The following is a 23,270-nucleotide window of genomic DNA, read 5'->3' as shown; positions in this document are numbered from 1 at the left end:
GTGATAATCTTAAGAAAATTTTAAAAAGTCCTTGAATGATTCTACGCATATATGATTATACTGTGAGAAAACCCAAGAGTGTATAAAAATGCCTAGAGTGTATGAAAATGCCTGTTAAGACTAATTTTAATAAAATGTTATCTAAGTGATAAGAACGTTGGGTATTATAAAATTTTAATATCCTTAGAGAACTAATTTTTTTCTGACTAGTCTTAATAAGAACTGGCATTTAGTTTCAGTTTTATTAGTGAATAGAATTAAACAGTATTATTTTACTCCTTCTAAATCCACAGATTGTGGCCCTCTAGAAAGTTTAGATTGTCTTTTTATATTTAATGCTTTACCATCTAACATATGTAAAAGTAGCTGTTAATTGGCTGTATTGATTAATGTAAACGTGATTTAGCACTGTCGCAGTTAGGCTTATTTTATAACCGTTGGTGTATTTTATAGCTTTAGTTGCTTGCTTGAAATTATTGGTGTGGATTAAGTCTGTGCAACCATGGGGTGAAATGTAAGCAACTGCTGCTAGGAAGATACTAAAGTAGAGGATATATTTACAGTGTCGTCTTTCAAATCTACCTGTGCTGTAAACTGATGTTTGCTGTATGCTCCTCCTGATTTGAAATAGATGAAAGAAAATGAACCTATTATCACCATGGTTCACACAATGATTGAGAACTCGGCGCTAAGACCACAACTGTACCAACAAGTAAGGTCTTGGTCAGTGAATGACACTGCATTGTCACCTGCAAAACCCCTCAGTGACAGCCTTGTCTATCCTCAGACCTCCTCATAACATCGATGTCTTCACATTTGTTTCTGTCTGTCTGAGAAACCACACTTCATCCATGGGCCCCGAGATGCTGTGGTACCCTGAGCATGGCTTTGCTGAACCCTTGCCGTTGACTATCCCATGTGTCATCTTCCTAAGGTTTTTGTTTACATCATGTGGTCGATAGATACTTGGAGGTCTGCAGTACACTTAGCTAAAGTTACTAGGTTTCTGTGTGTTAACTCTGAAGGCATTGCAAATGCATGGCAGGGAGAAAGATTTGAAAACTTGTTTCCTTTGAAGCACAGCCCTGCAAACCTCTGCAAGTCCAGATTTCATTCATTCCGCCTGTGTGGGAGGCGATTATCTAGTTTTTATACTGATGAAGTGGAGCCTAGCCCACGGTTGTAACCTAGGAGGGCTGTTGGTTCCCCTGTATTAGCATTCCTGTGCATCCATCCAGGCATTTGCTCCCCTTCCTGCTCCTTTCTCGCACATCCCCAGTGTGTCGGGGAGTTGGCAGGTTTTGCCTTAGGAAGCTTGGTAACCTGCAGATCTGCAAAGGAAGTCACGTTCCTATCCATTGCTTCCAATTATTATTTTTCCATGGTCTCAATGTTCCTGGCTCTGTGTTCAACAGCATCAGCTTCTTCCACTTCAGCACCCTCCAGTTCTCTGGGCAATGCCCTGTTGGAATATTTTTAAATCATAACAAAGAGGAAAGAATTAACTCACATGAAAAATGAATATGGATCCTAATTCAAATGCAAGAAGCCCCTGATAACGGACGCTTGTGAGCTTGCCCTGGCCAGAAAGGCCCAGGCACCTCTGTCCCTGAAGTGTGCTTGTGGGCAGGGCACAGGGCTGCTCGATGCCGAGAGGTTAGGCCTCCTCTGGGCCCCGTTTTCAAAATATTTAAATGGCTGAAAACATCTTTAATTCGCCAGAGATGACCAAAATACTAAATATTTAAAGTTAAGCAGCTTTACTTTAAGAAAACAGAATTGACACCTTACCTTTTAGTGTAACTGTACACGTGTATGAGCACAGCCCTCCATGGTGCATGTGTGAACAGCAGAGGGCATCTCCAGGCTCCAGCTCAGTTCCCCAGCTCAGGGGCAAGGGCTTTACCTACTGAGCCATCTCTCCACCTCTGTAGTTTTGACCTGAGACTGCTATCTCCTCAGTGCTGGGATTATACTGCCCAGGCCACCAAGCCTGGCAGAGACCACCTTAATTTGCATATTCTCTTAGGTGGCCTCCTGAAAACCCACCTGGACAGAGGGATTTCTTCAAATTGACCAAATAACAAAGATCTAAAGTTCAGTAGTAAACAAGTATCAAATTATTGTTTTGTTTTATTATTTTATGTGTGTGGGTGGTTGGCTTGTGTCACATGTGTGCCTAGTGCCTGGGGAGGCCAGAAGAGGGCATCAGAGCCCCTGGAACAGACAGACTCGAACCCAGTTCCTCTGGAAGAGTAGCCAGTAGTGCTGAGCTGAGTCTGCAACTCCTGCATCAAGATTTTTAAAACTCTTCTTAATTTGTTGGTCGTTCTACACATGACACTTCATGTGCTTTGTGCTTTATAAGATGGTGACTACTCGTGAGTTCTGAAGGAGGCGGATGAGGCAAGCCAGCAAATGCCTGCAGTGCTATCCACATTGTTTGCTGGCCTTGGTGGCTGGTTGTTTTGGTGGCGGTGGTGATGGTTGTTTTGTTTTGTTTTGTTTTGTTTTGTTTTGTTTTGTTTTGTTTTGTTTTGTGGGGCGGTTACTTTTTTGGTTTTTCGAGGCAGGGTTTCTCTAAATAGTCCTGGTTGTCCTAGAACTCTGTAGAGCAGGCTGGCCTTGAATTCACAGAGATCCTCCTGCCTCTGCCTCCCTGGTGCTGGGGTTAAAGGAATACACCACTGCCACTACTACCTGGCTACTTTTAATTTTTTTTCAATGTTTGTAAAATGTAATAGAAAACTTGAGAGAGAGAGAGAGAGAGAGAGAGAGAGAACATGTGAGAGAGAGACATCACAAACAAGGAAGGAATTTTAAAGGTTGCGTTTTGTTTCTTTGTGTGTGTGTGTGTGTGTGTGTGTGTGTGTGTATTTGGGTTTGTTTTTATTGTAGTTTATTTTTTTTTTAGTTTTGTGTTTTGTTTGTTGGCAGGGGTTGGAGTGGTTTTGCTTTTTTGTTTGTTTGTTTTGGGTTTTGGTTTGGTTTGGTTTGGTTTTTTGGGACAAGGTCTCTCCTCGTAGGTCTGGCAGCTCACTATATAGATCAGATTGGTCTCAAAGATCCACCTGCCTCTGCCTCCTGTGTGCTGGATTAAATATATATGCCTCACCTTGCCTAGCTCTAAAAGTTACATTTTAATTTATATGATTTATTTTAACTTAGCACCAAAGCCAGTGTTAGTGAAAGAGAGAAAAACTAACAGTAGACTAAGGCTTAGTGATGAGTATTTGCCAGCCTTGCTAGATTCTGGGTTCCATCCTCAGCACAACTAAGGAGGGAGAAAAGAAAATGAAACCAAGGAGAACCGACAGAAGAGGCTCAGCTGCAGCTCCTAAAGGCAAGGCGGGCCAGCTAGATAGCTCGGTGAGCCCTCACCACCAGGCCTGACAGCCTGAGTCGGACCCATGAGTTCTACATAGTAAAGGATGAATTATCACACACACACCAAGAAAGGGGCACTGGGGGCTTGGATTTGAATGGGGGTCTTTGGTATTTTAGGAAAGTACAGTGCTATTGCTATTTAGTAGCATACTATTGTGATTCCAGCTCTTGGGAAGTAGAGACAGGAAGATCATGAGTTCAGAGCCATCCTTGGCTGGGTGTTTGTGGTGGTGGTAGGGTTTTTTGGTTTTTGTTTTGTTTTGGTTTTTGTTTTGTTTTTTGTTTGGGGGTTTGTTTGTTTGTTTGTCTGTCTGTTTGTTTGCCAGTCTGGTCTTCATGAGACCCTGTCTTAAAAAAGGGGTTGAAGTGCTGGAGAGATTGCTCACTGATTAAGAGCACTAGGGACTCTTCCAGAGGACCCAAGTTCAGTTCCTAGCATACATATAGTGTGGCTTAAAACCAACTGTAAGTAACTCTAACTCCTAGGAATCCAACACCCTCTTCTGCCCTCCATGGCCACCTACACATATATGGCATATGCACATAAATTAAAATAATTTAAAGAAAATGTCCATTGATACAGTAAGTATCCTGTGGATATGATATCTTCACCTGACTATAAAGACATCACTCAGAAGCTAGAGCAGCTGGATCAGCTGAGCCGTGCCCACAGTCTGAGCACTATGGAGGATGGGTATAATAAGTCCAGGCCAGCAAGGCTACATCACAAGGCCCTGTCAAAAGGTTGTAACTGTGCAGTAAACACTTCTGATGCTATGGCAACTGATAGGAAAGTAAGTCTTAAATGGTTCTCTTGAATAGAAACTGAGGTCCTAAATAGTCACCATCAACTCCTCTTAGTAGACTGGTTTTCTTTTCCTTGGTCCTTGGACACGGATGCAGTTTCTCCTCTTAACCTCGATATAGCACTCTGCATACACGTGTTGTGGTCTAGTAAAGCTGCTTTGCATTTAACTTTAAATATGAAGCAAAATTACGGGAACATCTTAATAGCACAAGGCCTCTCACCTTTAAGTTCTTCAGTGTGAAAACTAGTGTGGGCCTTCTCCAGTTGGTATCGTGGATAGAAACGTTTTAAACCTCGCTTCTTGTCCCTTTTCCAGGGAAAAATTGGGTCCAGGTGCTTTGGTCTAGACTTTTGTGGGGATGCTATTGGCTGACCTCTACCTACAATAGCAAACAAACATTCTTTTACTGTCAAATTCATTTTTCATGGACTATTCCTTTCTATAAAACCTTGTGGCTTAATGGTCATTCTGCATACCTGAAATAGTCACGATTCATTTGCATGAGGTATGTGAAGTAAAGTTATAAGATGAAATATGTAATTGAAGGATTTATTCATATGTTTGAAATGCTTGAATTTTTAACCTTTTGATCTCCACGTTTCTAGATTCATTTAGTGCTCTCCGCTGTTTATATTCAAACTATAACAGGCAAGCCCTATCTTTACAGAGGGGACATATAGCCAGACATTCTTACGGATTTGTACATGTATATGTAAAATTTAACTCCCGTCTAGATTATCCTGGGGAGTGTTACTCCTGAACTGACAGTGAGTGAAATTGTGCCATTTAATAACCATACATCAAGGTTCAGCTCAGTCTTGCCCACTGTTTCTTTGTTGCTGTCAATATCAACTGAAAGCAAGATGATGCGTGCAGAGGCTGCGGTGTGCTCTGGGTACGACTGGCCGAGATGTACGGCCGAATAACTCCTTACAAGGCTGGAAGTGTTGTGTGCTCCGTTGTGGAGTGCTTGATAATCATGAGTGAAGTGTTGAGTTCAGTTCCCAGTACTACAAAAATAATAATCGTTTTTTACAATATCCTACAAATGCTGTCCGACACAGATATAAACCTCTTGTGCAGTCTGTTTATTCATGTTACAGCATAGGCTTTCAGTTTGAGGAGGTTTCCAGTGATTTCCTTTTGCAATTAAACCCGCCCTTTTCCTCATTATCTTTTAGTTCTTAAGACAGAAGAACCAGATAAGTCTCTATTGTGTATGTGTATTTATATTGCATATACGTATACGGTGTGCTATAGTTCTGTGTTAGCGCGGTTGTGCCAAGATGTGCTGATTTGAGTGCCCACACTGTCTGACTGTGTGTGCACCGTGGCAGATGCTTTTCCTGAGCGTGCTGACGCAAACTTTGGTTCGGTGCAGCTGCTCTGGCTGTGTTTGTCCATTTTCCAACAAAGTAATGTTTGTCTTTACAGTGGAAAATGGAAGGTGCTATATTAATTTTGTTTGGCCAGCTTATTGTTTGGCATATTCTTATGTATCTTGCATATTGCATCAGTGCTAAGTGTTTCTCTACTTTTGTGATGGTTTGTGCTTGAATTAAATTTCTAGAATTATAAAAATCATTAAAATCCTGCTTGTGATTTTGACAGAAGTTTTAAAGTGTTCACTGTAGACTATATATTACTTAAATATGATTTTTAAAGTTGCGCTGTGGCATTTTTTCTTATAGCTGTCACAAGATGAATGTAGAGGCCCATTGTACAAATACAGACCCGAAGAAGTAGATATTGATGTAAGTATCTCTGACCTCCAGACAGAACTCTCTTTGTTCTTTGCTTTGAGCTCAGAGAGATCCTCCTGCCTCTGTCCCTCGAGTACTAGGATTAAAGGTGTGCAGCATAAAGCCCAGCTATTCAGGAACCACATTGGTCCATTCCTCCCATCCCAGCAAAGCTCGGGCAGGAGGAGTTGAGGGGGTTCCCAGCCAGCATAGATGAGGAGACTTTGTCTCAAAAAAACAAATAGACAAATAAATAAGTGGTTTTCACTAGGGCTGTCGTTGGGCAGTAGAGCATGCGCTTATGATTCCTGAGACCCTGGGTTCCATCTCCGAAGCCAGAAGAGAAAGGAAAACATCAGTTATGCTAGCGTGTGCCTGTTAAGGGTGTTTGGAGAGGTGTGGGCACCCTGTAACTGTTTGTCTGTTGTTGATTTGATTGGAGAGATCTGCCTGCCTCTCTCCAGAGATTAAAAGGGCGCGCCGTGTTCCCTGCCACATTACTGTTGGTGGTTCTCATTGACATAAAAATGCCCTAAAGGGGGAAAGTGTGAACAGAGTATAGTGCATGAAAAAATTTTTTCAATTAAAAGAATTAATTTTTACAAAGTTCTACTACATATTCCATGATTGTTTTAAATGGCTCCCTTCCCTTTCTTACAGGAAAGACTTTAAATTGCTAACAACAGACCTCTTCTCTTCTAGGCCAAACTAAGCAGATTGTGTGAACAGGATAAAGTGGTCCGCGCCCTGGAGGAGAAGCTGCAGCAGCTCCACAAGGAGAAAGTAGGGCCACTCCTTTACTATGTCCAGTCAGTGTTGCTGCCTGTGCCAATGACAACGACACGGGTAGCCAGAGTTACAGGAGTGTATCCTCTCTATCCCAACAGTACACGCTCGAGCAGGCCTTGCTGTCTGCCAGCCAGGAGATAGAGATGAATGCAGACAACCCAGCCGCCATCCAAACTGTGGTGCTGCAGAGGGATGACCTGCAAAACGGACTGCTGAGCACGTGCCGAGAACTCTCCCGAGCCACTGCTGTGAGTACTGCAGTTTTCACAGAGGTCTGGGAGTCCTGGCTCTGGACTTGGTGTCACAGCACTAGAAGACTGAGGCCGGATGCTCGCTGAGTTCAGGCTAAGGCTGGATGCTCGCTGAGTTCAGGCTGAGGCAGGATGCTCGCTGAGTTCAGGCTGAGGCAGGATGCTCGCTGAGTTCAGGCTAAGGCTGGATGCTCGCTGAGTTCAGGCTGAGGCAGGATGCTCGCTGAGTTCAGGCTGAGGCAGGATGCTCACGGAGTTCAAGAACTGCCTGGTAGTGGAGTCAGTTCAGGATTGGCATGTGCAACTTAGTAAGAACCTTTCCTTTTTAGGGGACTTGGAGATGTCGGGGGATTTCAAGGCACGGTTTCTCTGTGTAACTGCCCTGGCTGTCCTCGAACTTGCTGTGTAGGCCTTTAATCCCTGTCTTGAAAAAAACACAAATAAATGAATAGCATAGCATAGCATAGCATAGCATAGAATAGAATTAGCAGATGATGCAACTATACCGCTAAGTTGCAGAAGACTAAGTCAGCACACCACAGAGACATGCTCATCCAGGGTTACTACCAACAACCCCAAGAGCTAAGAAATGGAACCAGCCTAGATATGCATAATCTAATAAATGTCATACGTATACACCATATGTACACCATGGACTTTTTTTTGGCATCCATAAAGAAAGGTTAAATTATGACATTTACAGAAAAAATAGATGGAACCGAATGAAGCCATTTCGTTAAATAAAATAAGCCAGACTCTGAAATGACACCAAATGTTTTCTGTGAATGAACTGAGCCTTGTAAAAGAGGAAACCACAGAGGAGAGTGAATTTTCGCAGTTTTGTTTGGGTGCTGGAGGTGTAACTCAATAAAACACTTGCTTACTATGTTCTTGGCTTCCGGCTCCAGCACTGCCTAAAGATATTTTTATTTTGCCGAAAATAAACCATACAGTTTCCTGAAATCTTGGGATGTTTTAAGTATACTGATAATACCATTAAAACTTGGGTCCCCTTGTAAAGTAATGAACGCTTTGACTTTAGGAGCTGGAACGAGCCTGGAGAGAATATGACAAGTTAGAATATGATGTGACTGTCACCAGGAACCAGATGCAGGAGCAGCTTGATCGCCTTGGGGAAGTGCAGGTAGGACTGGCGGGCGGTCTGCTTACAGTGGGCCTCTGTAGTCTGAGCAGCTCAGTGACAGTCCGCTCGCTCGCTCATCTTTAAAGCCTTTGCCTTTTACTGACCCCTGAGGAGCCCTGAGGTGCTTGTGCTTCTTGATGCTTCGCTTGGTTCCCTCGGCACTGTGGTCTCAGCTCTCAGCTCAGCTCTCAGCGCCTCTGGGAGGTCCAGACTCACAAGTCATCAGGCTGATACAGAATTGTTCATTATATGCTTTGTTTTTTCCTCTGGTAAGTGTCACCTTTGTGGCTCTTGCAGATGCTGACGTTATAAATGTGCCGCACCAGACCTATTTATCAAATAGTGTTTATTTCTCCATGATATTTTTCTTGGGGCTAGAATGACTGATGGCTTAGCACTTCAGAGCACTTGCTCTTCCACAGACCCCACGTTGAATTGGGAAGGATTGGGAGGTGTGGCCTTGTTGGAGAAGGTGCGCCCCATCCCACACCAGGCTCAGTGTCTCTCTCTGCCTGTTGATCAGGGCATAAAGCTCTCAGCTGCTGCTTCAGCACTATGCCTGTCTGCTTCCAGCTGTGATGATCAGGGACTAACCTTCTGAGAGTGTAAGCGAACCCCCAGATAAATGCTTTCTTTATGGGAGAGTTTGCATTGGTCATGGTGTCTCCTCACAGCAACAGGACAGCAACTGAGACAATGTGTATGTCACCTATGTGGGCACCTTTGAAGGCCAGAGGAGGACATTGGATTCCCTACACTAAGTATTACAGGTGTCTGTGTGTTTTCCAGTGTGGGGGTCTCTAGAAGAACAGCAAGTGTTCTAAAGTACTAAGCCATCATTCCAGCCCCGAGAAAAATACTGTTTCCCTGCAAGGGCCATACAGTTGGAACAAAGTCTTGCAACTGTGTGATTTTAGCCTAAAAACATGATGCGGGATATTAGAAGTAGGAAAGTGAATTACCAGAGCAGAGTCACATTAGTGATTGATGTTTGTATTGCAGACACGTTTATTTACTTCTGTCAATCCAGTGTTTCTTATGTTCTAGAATTTAGGAAGTAACACAGGAGCCCTTATCCTCAGAATAGGCCCCATGCCTTTCAGTGAATCATGAAACCACAAATAATATCGGGGTTGGGAGGAGGTGATCCCCAGGGCATTGAGAAGTGCTCGGCATCAGCCGGACCACTGAACTGCTCCGGTCCACACCTGCAGCATCAACAACACACTAGCGCCTGTGGCTGACCCAGCAGTGTAGAGTGGCTCCTCCTCCTGTAGTCCAGTGCTGGGGTATTGCTGAGGGCGGTCTCCGTGCTGGCCCAGCACACTCCCTACCGCTGAGCTGCGGCCCACGGTTGGCTATGAATAGGGAACCCGTGAGAATGGACAGATAGTGAGGGAGCCCACAGAGAACCTCCTGTGGCTTCCTCTCTGTCCTCAAGGATTTGTTTGGTTTTTTTTAATTTTTTATTATTAAAAATTTCCGTCTCCTCCCCACCTCCCATTTCCCTCCCACTCCCCTCCCCATCCCTCTCCAGTCCAAAGAGCAGTCATCCTCAGGGATTTGTGTCTGTCTTGTTTTAACTTAGGAATGGTGAAAGATAAGATTTTGTTTTCTCAGAGTGTGCCTTTCTGGGATCATGAAGAAAGCACACTGCAGACGTGTACATAGCACCCTTGTATCAGAGAAACTGTTTTTCTCTTTGTGCTTTGCCTTTTTATCTTTGCAACGTCATGGACTCACGTGTGTCATCCTCAATATCCTGGGTGCTTAATCCTCTGTGACTCTCTTTTTATTATATAACTAGTGAGACTTAGAACTTTGACTCCCCACCCCATTTATTGTTGACTTAGTTATTTTCCTATTGCCATGATAAAAAACCCTGTCAAAAAGCATCTTATGGGGAAAAGGGCCTATACTTGGCTCATTGTTCTGAGGGATAGAGCCATCCTAGCCGGGGAGGCGTGGCAGCAAGAGCCAGAGGCTGGCCTGAAGGCCTAAGGAGAGAGCGAGGATGGGGAGGGAGCTCCACCTAGTGTGTGCTTCCTCTAGCAAGACCCTGCCAGCTGAAACCAAGTGTTCAAAATGCATGAGTCCCTGGATGACATTTCCAGCTCACGCACCACAGTGACCTGTCCGTCTTTACCAATAGAGCGAATCAGCAGGGATTCAACGGGCACAGATTCAAAAAGAACTTTGGAGAATTCAAGATGTCATGGAGGGCTTGAGCAAACACAAACAGCAAAGAGGCTCCTCAGAAACAGGTGGGTCAGCTTTGCGTGTCTGCATCCAGCTAGAAAAATCTGTCCTTTTAATGGGGTACAGGAGTTAATAAACTAGAAGCAGAAGTTTGGCAGCCATGGCCACACTCAGCCTTGTCCTGTGTGTACGATGCTGACCGTACTTCAGCAACTCCTCTCTTCAGAATCTTCTCAGTGGGAAAAAAAAGAACTCACTCTGTAGACCAGGCTGGCCTGGAACTCACAGATCTGCCTGCCTCTGCCTCCCGAGTGCTGGGATTAAAGACGTGTGCCACCACTGCCCAGCAAGGATGGTGATCTTACACAGGTTTTTCCTTTTGCTTTTCCCCTTTTAATAATATTTTATTTTTCTTTGAAAGCTTCATGCATATTGTACACAATGTATCTTGACCACACCACCACAGCTTCCCTCAGGGCTGTCAACACCACCTTCCTGTGTTTTCTTTCCCTTTTCTTGTTTCCAACCAATGATTGCAGTTCCTATTGCTGTTAGCCTGCTGACTGATCTGGTTGCTTGGCCTTCCCCTCCTGAGTGTATGTGATGCTAGCCGCCTGTGACACTGTATAGATTAACTACGTGATCCTTCTCCATACTGTTGAACATGTGCAGTTTCTGGAGTACTGTTTTGGTACCGTCTGTAAGTCCTTCTTCCTTTTGTAGCAGGCATCATTAGGTATATAACAGAACATACTTGCTAGTCCCCACTGGGTTCCACAGTGTGAAAGTTAGTACATCCTGCATTCTAAAGGATATGGCCAGACTGCTGTCATCAGATAGCACTGTTTATACTTTATTATATTATATAATAATGCTTGAGGAAACCTATTTTCACATATCCTTTCTTATTCTATATTTAAGATTCTTTTTGGAATTTATTTTATGTGTACAGGCATTTGCCTCCATGTTTGTCTGTGTAACGTGTGTCCCTGGAGGTCAGACCAGGGCTCCAGGTCCCCGGGAACTGGAGGAACTGGACTTGTACAGAAGAGTGCTGAGAATCCAGCCAGCGCTCTTCCCCAGTGAGCCGGACTCCAGCCCCACGACCATTTCTTAAATTTAATATTTAGAGCAGGTATTGGCAGCACATACCTTTAATCCCAGCACTCAGGAAGCAGAAGCAGGCAGATCTCTCTGAGTTTGAGGCCAGCCTGGTCTACAGAGGACAGAGAAACCCTATGTTGGAAAACCAAAAAAGAAAAGAAACTGAAGGCTAGCCCATGTAACCCTAGCACTCGGGAGGCTGAGACACGGTTGCCTTGAGTTTGAAGCCAGCCTCAATTAGTAGCAGGTAAACCTGCGCTCCATAGCGAGCTCGGGGAAGCACACACAGGGAAGGTGTGGGGACAGTAATGAAGGCTGCGTGTGAAATGGGTGAGTAAGTGAGCCGGATGGCTCACTGGGGAAGGACACTGGCGGGCAGGTCTGGAGACTGAGTTTAATTTCTGAGGCCCACCAGGTGAAAGGACAGAACCCACTTTTGGAATTGTCCTCTAACCTCTGTGTGTGCACTCTGGCACGTGTGTGCATACCCTCACACACAAAATAAATGCATTTAATTTAAATTCTTTGTTTTTGATTTTGGTTTTCAAGACACAAGATTTTCTTTGTGTAACAGCCATAGCTGTCCTGGACAGCTGTAGAGAAAACCAGGCTGGCCTCGAACTCAGAGATCCATCTGCTTCTGTCTCCCAAATGCTGGGATTAAAAGCATGCGCCAACACCGCCCATCTTAATTTAAAATTTTTAAGTAAAGTAAGCTAACTGAAATCATTCTTTCTGTGGGTGTAGGAAGGTTTTCTTAGTATAAATAGTTATGTTTTCTGATTTTCCCAGTAGGTCTGGCAGGATCAAAGCCTTTCTCAGCAGTTAAGTACAAGAGTGAGGTGAGTTTGGTTTGTTCTTGTAGCTAACTTTACATGTTAACGAGTGAAATTAAAAGTTAGCCTTCTCTATTCCTGAAATAAATAATGTTTAGCCTGCCTGGAATGATCATGTATACCTGTAACCCCAGTACTCGGGAGGTTGAGGCAGGGGGATGGCAAATTTGCAGCCAGCCTGGGCTACACAGCATGATTCTTTCTCTGGAAAAAGAAAAAGAAAAATAGAAATGTCTTTTAAATGTATTTAGATCAGTTTAATCTTGAAATGTCACTGACTTGGTAATTTAGTGTCTTAGTAATTTCTAACATGATTTTTCTTCCTTAAATGTGAAAATGAAATTAGTACAACTTTTCATCTGCTGGAGCTTTACTATCACTGTGCTTTTCTAAGTAATTTGAATATTTATCGTGGCTTCTTATCTTTGATAACATTTATAGGATGGTTGCTAGCTAAAATTGGCTTGGTCATGCATGCCATAGAGAATTTATAACAACAAAGAGATACTGTCAACCTAACTGAAAAAAGTCTGTGGCCTTGAGTTTTATTTAAAAGCCAAAAAGTTCTTTTCCTTTTTCTCTCAAAATCATCAAAAATACATAATAATATCATTTTTTTATTATTTTACTATTTTCTTTTTTAGTCCTCCTGGTTTTGCAGTGGAGTACAGTAATTTACCATAGTAATCTATCTGGGTAGATAAAGCTACCCCCGTAAGTGTAGGAGAAAACAGATATGACACTTAAAACCCCGTTGTTTACTATCATGTGAAATTGTTTTGGTTTTTCAGTGTGAGACTTTTGGCTTGGCAGTGTCCCTTTAATGATATAAAGTAACTTTAAGTTAATGTAGCAATGAAAACAGTTTAGAAATGCTTAACCCGATCTGCTTATCTAAATAAGGTGACTATTCTACAATCTTTAGGAAGAGGAAGTAGTCCCACCTCGGCCTCCACTTCCTCGGTCCTATGACTTTACCGAGCAGCCTCCCATAATCCCCCCTCTGCCCAGTGATAGCAGCTCCTTGCTCTGTTATAGCAGGGGCCCCGTGCATCTGCCTGAAGAAAAGAAGATTCATCAAGTTCAAGGATATCCAAGAAATGGATCTCACTGTGTAAGTGGCTGGAATAGCCACAGAATGATTTCATATACCCACCCATTTTTGAAAATTAATTTATTTCATACTCCTGCTTATTTTTGCTATAACTCCATTTTTTTAGCTAGTGCTTTTTTGTTTGCATATAACACTGCCCTTTGTTTTTCCAATTTACATTTTATCATTTTTTTATCTCATTTTAATATTTCATTATTTATAAAGTGGTTACTTTACACATTCTGATCTAACCATATTTTAAATTCGCTACGTCAGAGTGTTAGAGGCGAATAGAATATTTAGCACAGAAAATAGCAAAATGAGTGGAAGGTGGGCAGTTTAGGAAAACCCTGAAAGGACATAGGCACTGGCAGGGAGCAGGGATTGAAAATGAGGGCTTTATTGAGCAGCAAGGAGACTGTCATGAGCAAGAACAATAGGGACCTAGAATCAGGCAGATGGATTATGAGATCAAGGCCAGCAGACCCTATCACCAAAAGCAAAACAAGAAAATGGACCTTAATATCATTTTGAGAAATACAGAGTATACTCTGACAGAAATGTAGTTTGGGGTGAACGTTACTTATTCAGACTTACTTCTAGATAGAAATTTATTGGACATGACAACAATGTAACTTTGAGCCGGGTATGATGACTTCCACCTGTCCACCAGCACTCAGAGGCAGATTCAGGAGAGCTATGGCTCTAAACCAATGTTGGCTTGGCAGCCTCTGAGAGAGAAAATGGGAATACATGCTTAGAGATCAAAAGAATCAGGAGGTCAAGGCCAATCTGGGCTACATGAGACCTCCCTCCAAAGGATGACTCTGGGTTATAAAAGTACATGCAGGGAGCTCGAGAGATGGTTCAGTGGTTAAGAATACTTAGCCATTAACGTCTTGACTCCATAGGAGCCCACATTTAGTTCTTTGTACCTACATAGCAATGCACAGCCACCCGGAATGGCAACTCTAGGGAACCGAACACCCTTTTATTGTCCCTCTGGACGCCAGGCATACCTGTGTGGTATACTTAGAAACACACAGCCAAAACACTAATGTACATAAAATAAATCTTTAGAGTGAGCACAGGGCCTTTGGTTCAGTCCATACACACAGAGGAAAAAAAAAATAGAGACTTTGTTTCTAGGAATATTCTTAATTTTAAAATAGTAAGTTTTACTAATTAAATTTTTTCCTAAGAAAGGAGGAAAAACTTTGAATTATTCTTTCTACTCAGTTGGCATGTGACATGTATCACGCCCTATCAGAGTTGGGGTACTCGGTTGCCGTGTGATACGTGATATGCCAGAGTTGGCACTTTCGGTTGAGCCCAGGACCTTACACACTAGACGAGGCTGGCAGCGCCAAGCCTCCTGCCTGGTTGAGGTGCACAGTAGACGGTGACCGTGTCGTCTTTACTGTTGTTGCAATCACGTGTCTTCCATTCAAGGGTCCAGACTATAGACTCTACAAGAGTGAGCCAGAGTTGACCACAGTAGCTGAAGTTGATGAATCTAACGGAGAAGAAAAGTCAGAACCGGTTTCTGAGACGGAAGCTCCTGTTGTTAAAGGTCAGTGTTCACAGTATTTTATCTTCTCCTTTTGTGTTTCACGTTCCCTCACCCAGTAAGTCCATAATCTCATATCTAAAATCTTTGGGATCTCTTTGAATTTCCCAAGACATTAAAAAATGTCTTGAGCTGGGCATAGTGCTGAATCTCTGTGAGTTCAAGGTCAGTCTATATAGTTCTACGTAGTGAACGTGAGGACAGCCGGGGCTATATAGTGAGACCTTGTCTTGGGGGAAAGAAAGGAATGCTTTGACCCAGACATGGTAACACAAGCGTACAGGATTGCTGAGTTGTGTTCAGCTAGGGCTTCTTAGCATGACTCTGCCTCCAAGAACATACATAAAGGGGCAGAGTTGGCTCAGTGATTAAGAGCACCTGGCGAGGACCTGGGTTCAACTCTCGATACCTGCATGGCAGCTCCCACCATCTGTAACTCCAGCTGCACAGGATCCAAACTCTCTGACCTCTAAGGGCACCAGGCACACACAATGTGCACATACAAACATACACATCAAATAAATAAATCTAAAACATGTGTTTTTTAAAGAAATTAAAATAAAGTAAAAAGAACCAGAAATGTTTAAGCAGAAGAGTCACCATTAGGGGTCGGGTACTGGCTCGGTGATGAGGAGTGCTTGCTGTTCTTCCAGAGGACCTAGGTTCGGTACCCAGCACCCACATCAAGCAACTCACAACCACCTGTAATTCCAGCTCCAGGAGATTCCAACATCCTCTTCTGGCCTCCAAGAGCACTGGCAAGTGCACGTGAATGTGTGTGTGTGTGTGTGTGTGTGTGTGTGCATGTGAATGCGTGCGTGTGTACGTGCACGCTCAAGCCACAGCTAGCAACTTTCCTGGAGAACTGTCTTGCCCAGCTGACTGACAGGCCATTAAGATTGTTTCCTATAGGGAGTGCAGCGGTGTGCTATAGTTCTTTTATCGGAGAGCCTCCCACTACACAGTAGTCTGACAGGATTCAGACGGTTCTGTGTGGAGACTTTCTAGGCAGGATGTCATATCTCTGCCTGGGACCCCATTCTCGGTCCAGTAATCATGGCCCTGCAGTTGTAGTTTTTGCTTTTCCTAGCTACTGTTGGGAGGGAGGCTCATCTGCATCTAGAAACATCTCGCAAGCATCCTTTTGCTTCCCTCCCTGCCTCTGCTTAGTGCTGGGGTGAAATGCTTTGTCGCCAACCTTGGGTCTCATCTGAAGTAGGCTGATGGGCTTTTGCATGATCCGTCACATCAAACTGCATTATAACAAATGATTTTTTATTTCATTTGTCTTAATGCTTTCCTGTATCTGTACATGTGTTCATGCATGCCAGGGCACATATGTGGAGGTCAGAGGACAACCTTGGATGTCGGTCCTCACTTTAGAGACAAAGTCTCTTGTTTTTTATTGGTTTTTTTTTTCCCCGTGTGTGCTAGGCAGTTGGTCCATGACCTTCTGGGGATGCTGCTGCATCAGCCCCTCCACTCCCCACAGAGGTGCTGAGGTGACAGCTGTACTCTGTGCATCCAGTGTGTGCATGCCCTGTCACTCTCGTGGAGGTCAGAGGACAGTTCCGAATCAGTTCATTCCTCCAAGTTTTATGTGGGTTCCAGGAGTTGAAGTCACGTCTTCAGGCTTGCATGGCAAGCACTTTTATCCATTGAACTATCCACCCCTGTACCCTTCCTTATTTTTTCAGACAGCGTTTCAGTGTAGCCCAGGTGGACGGGGGAGGGGCTCCTCTTTTTCTGCTGCCGGCCTCTGTTTTGCAGCAGGGAGACTCATGCTTTCTTCTGCACATCCCCAACCTTTGCAATGTTACGGCTGTGAAATGACTGACTGCTCGACGCGGAAACAGTGAGCTGGGTGGAGAGATGCTTCCTGCGTCTGCCAGTCTGCAGTGGTGGAAACTGCAAGAGCAGCCACCCACAGCACAGGACGTCCCTGCCAGCTATGACTCCAGAGTGTGCCAGTTAGTGAAGTGCTGGATGGGGATCTGGTCACTGATAGAGGAAGGGAGGTGCTAGAGGTTAGGAGGCATGGCTGGTGCTCGCTGCACGGGCAGCACCTGTGGCCTGTGCCTGCTCTGCATGTGTTTCTCCCTCACGCGGTTTTCACACTTCCAGCAACAGAGAGGCTAGAGTTTGTCACTAAGGTGCTTCATTTTGGTCTTGAACACCCTCACTGTCCTGCTGCCTTCTTGTCCTCAGCTTCTCTTGCTCCGTGTTCCTATCCCTTGGGACTGTCTCACTTTTCTGGAATGGGCTCAGATTCACTGTGCACCAGAGTTCATGCCAAGCTGGTCTTCGTGTTGCTTTCAGATGTTAAAATGGATTACAGTTCAGTTTATTTTGCTTTTCTTTGGATCTAGCAGTACTGGCTATCGGACCTCACGTGTGCTAGGCAGGCTCTTTACTGTGTGTGATCCAGGCGCTCACGGAGCCCAGAGGATCAGATACCTCTGGAGCTGGAGTTCTGGGTGGTTGTGAGCCGCCTGGTGTGGGTGCAGGGAACTGAACCCAGGTCCTCTAGGAAAAGAGTATGAGCTCTGAACAGCTGAGCTGTATTGATACTAAATCATTCCACTTCCATTCCTAGAATAAACCCAATTACAGAGTTGTTGGCAGAAAATACAGCTGTCTTTCCCACATTAAGAGTAGGTTATGGGGCTGGAGAGATGGCTCAGAGGCTAAGAGCACTGACTGCTCTTCCAGAGGTCAATTTCCAGCAAACACGTGTTGGCTCACAGCCATCTGTAATGAGATCTAGTGCCCTATTCTGGCCTGCAGGCATACATGCAGACAGAACACTGTATACATAATAAATAAATCTTTTTTTTTTTTAATGAGATTTTAAAAAAGAGAGAGTAGTTTATTCGAACCACATGTGTGTGTCCATGACCTGGGAACACACCTTCAGGTTACTGCTCTGGCAGAGGACCTACCTGAGTCTGGTTCCCAGCACCCACGCCAAGCATCTCACAATCACTAATAACTCTGGGGATCTGATGCCTCTGGCCTCTGTGGAACTCACCATGCCCACACACAGAGAGTTAAAAATACAATGAATTAATGTTTTTGAGGTTTATTTTTATTTAACCGTTTTATAAATGTGTGTCTCATGCGGGTGCCCTCAGAGATGAGAATAGGCAGTGGAGAGCCTTTAGAGCTGGAGTTAGGGGTGGTTATGAGCTGCCTGACGTGGGTGCTGAGAGCTGAACTCCAGTCCTCTGTAACAACAGGAAACGCTCTTAACTGCTGAGCCATCAAGTGGGCGCCAGAACTGGTGTGGTCTGGTGGCTGGCAGAGCCCTGGCCGTGCTTGAAACTGAGTCCCAGCTGACAAGAAATCCCTAAACAGCAAAGCCTCCAGTGCAGGTGTCACCAGGACACCATGCTGTGTCACAAATCTTCTGTGGAACTTACACTGCCTTAACTTTCAGGTTCCCACTTTCCAGTTGGAGTTCCTCTGAGAACGATGTCACCCACACCGGAATCCTCGACAATAGCTTCCTATGTGACCTTGAGGAAGACGAAGAAGGTGGAGCTAAGAACGGTACAGACCAGAGATGAGCAGCGAGCGCCAGGCCTCTGCGCCGCTGCTGAGAGCTTGCCCTTTGTAGAGTCTGATTAGAAATATCGCCTTCCTTACGTTTTTATCACAGTGGGGAAATCAGGACCTCAGAGTACAGCCGATCACAGTATCTTTTGCTCAGCCCCAACATAAGGCTTAGTCCACAGTTTGGCTACACAGTGAAAGCATGTCTTTAAATTTAAAAAAAAAAAAAAAAAAAAAGCAAGCAAGAAAAGAAAATATAATACAGAGCATGGTGGCATGTGGGCATGTGCTTATAATCCTAACTTCTCAGGAGGCCGCAGTGTACCCTTGAGTTTGAGGCCAACCTGGACTGCATTAGACCCTGTGTCAAAATTCCCCACCTCCCAAATAGAAATAATTGTGAGATGAAACTAACAGCTATGTGTCAGTATTAATGTGGTGGCCATCGTGCTGAAGTCCCGCTGTTAGGAGACAATAATGTTCTATAGTTTTATTGCTAACCAAAAAATATTTTAGGGTGTTTTCTTGACTTAACGTATGACTGAAACATTCTCTTAAAATGAAAGAAATTCCTGTCTGCCCTCTCTCTCCCCTCCCCCATCTCCCCTAATCTGAGTTTCATGCCATTTTCTGTTTCCAAGACATGGAGTAACTTTATTCAGGGAAGCCACACCATTTATTTAGTGTTTGTTTGTTTGTTTGTTTGTTTGTTTTAAGGGCAAGGTTTTTCTTGGCTGTCCTGGAACTCACCCTATAGACAAGGCTGGCCTCAGACTCACAGAGATCCCCATGCCCCTGCCTCCCGAGTGCACCATCAGCACCAGGCCACATCATCTATTTATTTATACATTTATGTTTAGTGAGGCAGGACTCAACATGTAACCGGAGCTAGCCTCAAATGTAGCGCGCTCCTGCCCCTGCCTCTTAAGGCGTCATTGCACCGGGCCACTGTGTGTGCGTGTGTGAGTATATAAAGGCCGGAGGGTCCACACTGGCCGTCTTCCTTGATCATACCCCATGGGGTGTGAGCTCCAGAAATCTGCCTGTCTCCCTCTGCCTTCCCTCACCCAAGCCCTGGGGGTTTCAACAGGAACGACTGTGTCTGGCTTTCTCGTGGTGCTGGGACTGCAGGCTCAGGTCCTCACTCTTGCACAGCGGCACCAGCTCCCCAGCCCCAGCTCCATCTTTTAAAGTAGCATTGGCGTTTAAATAAGATAGTTTTGTTTTGTTTTGTTTTCAAGACAGGGTTTCTCTGTGTAGCCCTGGCTGACCTGGAACTTACTCTGTAGACCAGTCTGGTCTTGAACTCACAGAGATCCACCTGCGTCAGTCTCCCAAGTGCTGGGATTTAAGACATGTGCCACCGCCACCACCCAGCTTCAATAGGGTTTAATAAAATGACTTAATATAGATTTGGGGCTTGTGGATTAAGAGAAAGAGAAGCACTCAGAAAGAACGCCAGCAATGTCATGAGCGTAGGCTCTGAGACAGTTGCCCTTTGGCTGTTCCAGCTCTCAATCTCCATACCCTTACAGCACTATGCCACAGGCTGTCTTCCTAATCCTGCTTTTTGCTGCTGCTGTTTTTCTTTGTGGTTCCCTATGTCTCATGTGGCTGAGTGAGACTGACCTCAAACTTGTGAGCCTCCTGCCTCAGACTCCTGAGTGCTGGATTATTTGCCTGAACTTTTTTTTAAAATTTGTGTATTTTATGTGTATTGGTGTAACAGTGTCAGAATCTCTGGAACTGGAGCCACAGACAGTTGTGAGCCGCCATGTGGGTGCTGGGACTGGAACCTGGGTCCTCTAGAAGAGCAATCAGTGCTCCCAACTGCAGAATCATCTCACCAGTCCTCCTGAACACTTTTAAAACCAAGAAAGCAGTACCTTCTCTGCCCTTCTTCTCTATGCCTCTGCATTGGTAGCCCCCTTGCTGGTTCCCTCTATCACTGCCCACACATTGGGACCAGTTGAGGGTGAGGTCCCTTTCGCTGCCGTCTGATGTTCCCTCACTGGCATTCAAATCTCCACTTGATTTTTGAAAGCAGAAATAAGTAACTACCTTATAAAATCTTTTAGTCATGATATTTTTCAGAAGTATCTGTTTTTGACACAACATCTCATGTAATCCAGTCTTGCTTAAACTCTGTAGGTGAGGATGGTCCTCCTGCTTCAGAGCGCTGGACTGATAAACAAGCACCCGGTTTAATTGGAGCAGGGAATACAGTTCAGGGCCTAATACATGATATGCGAGCGCTCTACCAACTGAACATCTCCAGTGTGGGGGGCGGGGGCAGTGTGTGCATGCGCGCATGCGTGCGTGCCTTTGTATTCACGGGCTTGTTTTTTGATCTTAAGGAAAGACCGAGAAGCGCAGTGGAACAGCTCTGTCTGGCTGAGAGCGCTCGGCCTAGGATGACCGTGGAAGAGCAAATGGAGAGGATAAGGAGACACCAGCAGGCCTGCCTGCGGGAGAGGAAGAAAGGACTGAGTGTCATCAGTGCTTCCGACCAGTCGCCCTTACAGAGTCCTGCTGTGCGGGACAATCCTTTCAGGGTCACTCAGGTATATCGGCTTCGGACCTGACGGAATTGCTTTTGGTTATTATGTATCAATCCTTTCTGTTGTTTGTTAAGAAAACTGGCTTATTTAGCTGGCTACAAAGAAAGCAGCCAGCCTGTCAGTGTCAGAAGCACGGGGACCATTTTCCTGTTGTTCTGGGCTAGTTAATCAGTCACCACAAAACTACATCCCCAGCCCTCAGTAAAAGTTTTTATTTTGAGATAAAAACCTCATAAATTGTTTGGGATCTCTTTGAACTCATCCTGTAGCCCAGGCATGCCTGGAACCTACGGTTCTCTTGCCCTGTCTCCCATGTAGCCAAGATGACAAATTTGTATCACAAGACCAGGCTAAGGTCATAGGTAGAACTGATCTGCAGACAGATTTTTCTTTGAGCGGCCAGCACACAAAAAAAAAAAAAAACACAGAGAGACTTATTATTAATTATAAAAGCTTGCCCTATAGCTTAGGCCTGTCCCACTAGCTCTTATAACTGAAATTAACCCATTCATATTAAGCTACATTTTGGCTTGTGGCTTTTTACCTCTCCCATCTTACAGCTCCTGTTTGTTTTCCAAGTCCTCTAGCGTCTTTCCTGTGTCTAGATTCATCTTTCCTTCTGTCTTTCTTTCCCTCTTCCTCTCCCTCTCTCTCTCCCTCTCTCTCTCTGCCCAGAAGTTCCACCTAACCTCTTTCTGTCTTAGCTATTGGCCATATAGCTCTTTATTAAACCAATAAGATGGTACTTTCGCAAAGACACATCCTCACAGTATACTAAAAGGTCATGCCATAACTGATCTTTATCTGTATATTTTGTGTATGTGTGTATTTGTGTGGCTGTGCATGCCACAGCACACACGTGAAGGGATCACCTGTAGGATTGGTTCTCTCCCTCCAGCTAGGCTCCAGGGGTTGAACTCAGGTTGTCAGGCATGCCAGCTAAAGTCCCCTTGCCCACTTCACCATCTCTGGCTAGTTTCTCTTTCATCCCTGCTGTTTGCAGCAAGACTAAAATGTGTGACTGTGACATCTTGGAACCTTACCGCCTGGGCTGGACTCAGAGTTTCTCAGCCCTCCTCCCTCTGCTCCCACGTATGAGGACTACAGGCATAAGACACCCAGTTTCACCTTGTTTTAGTCAGGGCTGGGAGGAATAACACAGGTCTGTCCCTGAAAATGACCTTCAGCTCCTGATCTCTTGCATCTATTTCAAACTGTGCCAGCATCCACTCTGAAAGAAAGGAAGGAAGAGAGAGAGAGAGAGAGAGAGAGAGAGAGAGAGAGAGAGAGAGAGAGAGAGAGAGAGAGAAAAGAAAGAAAGAAAGAAAGAAAGAAAGAAAGAAAGAAAGAAAGAAAGAAAGAAAAGTATTTTCGGACAGAGTCTCACTAATTGTCCATGTGTCCTTTAGCCGACTTTGCAGTCAGGTGGTCCTGTATTAGCCTGCAAAGGGGCTGGGTCACAAGCAGGCACCATCCAGGCTGCTTCAGCTGAGTTTTACACACATAGACGTACATGTTTGATGGGTTTTAATAGTTCTTCCATAGAGATAGCTGTTTTATATGATTTGATTGTTATAATAGTAAGCTATGGTAGCTTATTAAAATGAAAATAGCCCCGAGCTCAAGACAGGATAGCTGCTGCCACTAGTGGCTCCACACCTTAATCCCAACACCCAGGAGGCAGAGGCAGGTGGATCTCTGTGAGTTCGACACCAGCCTGGTCTACAGAGTGAGTTCCAGAACAGCCAGGGTTACATAGTGAAGACAGGAGAGGGGGGCAAAGTGGGGAGAGGGGAGCATGGGGAGAGAGCCAACATAGTGGGTGCTCTTGTGCCCCCTGTGGCTTCATTTTCCAAGCTGTAAACTAATGATACAACATGGCTGTTTGCCTCAGAGAGCTTTAAGAGTTCTCAGAAGGTGTGAAATGCTGTGCAGGACAGGCCCTGCCCTAGGGTTACCTGGTGGTGTGATAAGCACCAGGACCAAAAGCAACTTAGGGAGAAAAGGATTTGCTTGGCTTGCAATCCATCATTGATGGGAGCCAAGGCAGGAACTGAGGGCAGGAGCTTGAAGTAGAAACCATGGGAAGGGGGCTGGAGAGAGGGTTCAGAGGTTCTGAGTTCAGTTCCCAGCAACCATCTGTGATGGCTCACAACCATCTTCAATCTGATGCCCTCTTCTGGCATACAGGCAAACATGAAGACAGTATACTATATATATAATAAATAAA

At 44.7% G+C, this 23,270-nt stretch overlaps 1 protein-coding gene across 1 annotated transcript in view; it reads left to right on the top strand.

Annotated features, from left to right (window-relative positions):
- Plekha5 (pleckstrin homology domain containing A5) overlaps positions 1 to 23,270 on the top strand; it is a 69,620-nt gene that overhangs the window by 36,908 nt on the left and 9,442 nt on the right. Inside the window, 11 exon segments of the mRNA XM_038318416.1 lie at positions 632 to 712; positions 5,378 to 5,413; positions 5,888 to 5,950; positions 6,641 to 6,721; positions 6,826 to 6,975; positions 8,021 to 8,122; positions 10,275 to 10,386; positions 12,221 to 12,267; positions 14,807 to 14,927; positions 18,364 to 18,476; positions 20,837 to 21,043. Of these exon segments, the coding sequence (XP_038174344.1) occupies positions 632 to 712; positions 5,378 to 5,413; positions 5,888 to 5,950; positions 6,641 to 6,721; positions 6,826 to 6,975; positions 8,021 to 8,122; positions 10,275 to 10,386; positions 12,221 to 12,267; positions 14,807 to 14,927; positions 18,364 to 18,476; positions 20,837 to 21,043 (1,113 nt within the window).

This window comes from Arvicola amphibius, chromosome 2 (genome assembly GCF_903992535.2).
Source record: "Arvicola amphibius chromosome 2, mArvAmp1.2, whole genome shotgun sequence".
In the NCBI taxonomy this organism is placed as follows: Eukaryota; Metazoa; Chordata; class Mammalia; order Rodentia; family Cricetidae; genus Arvicola; species Arvicola amphibius.
This window is presented reverse-complemented; position numbering and strand designations above follow the sequence as displayed.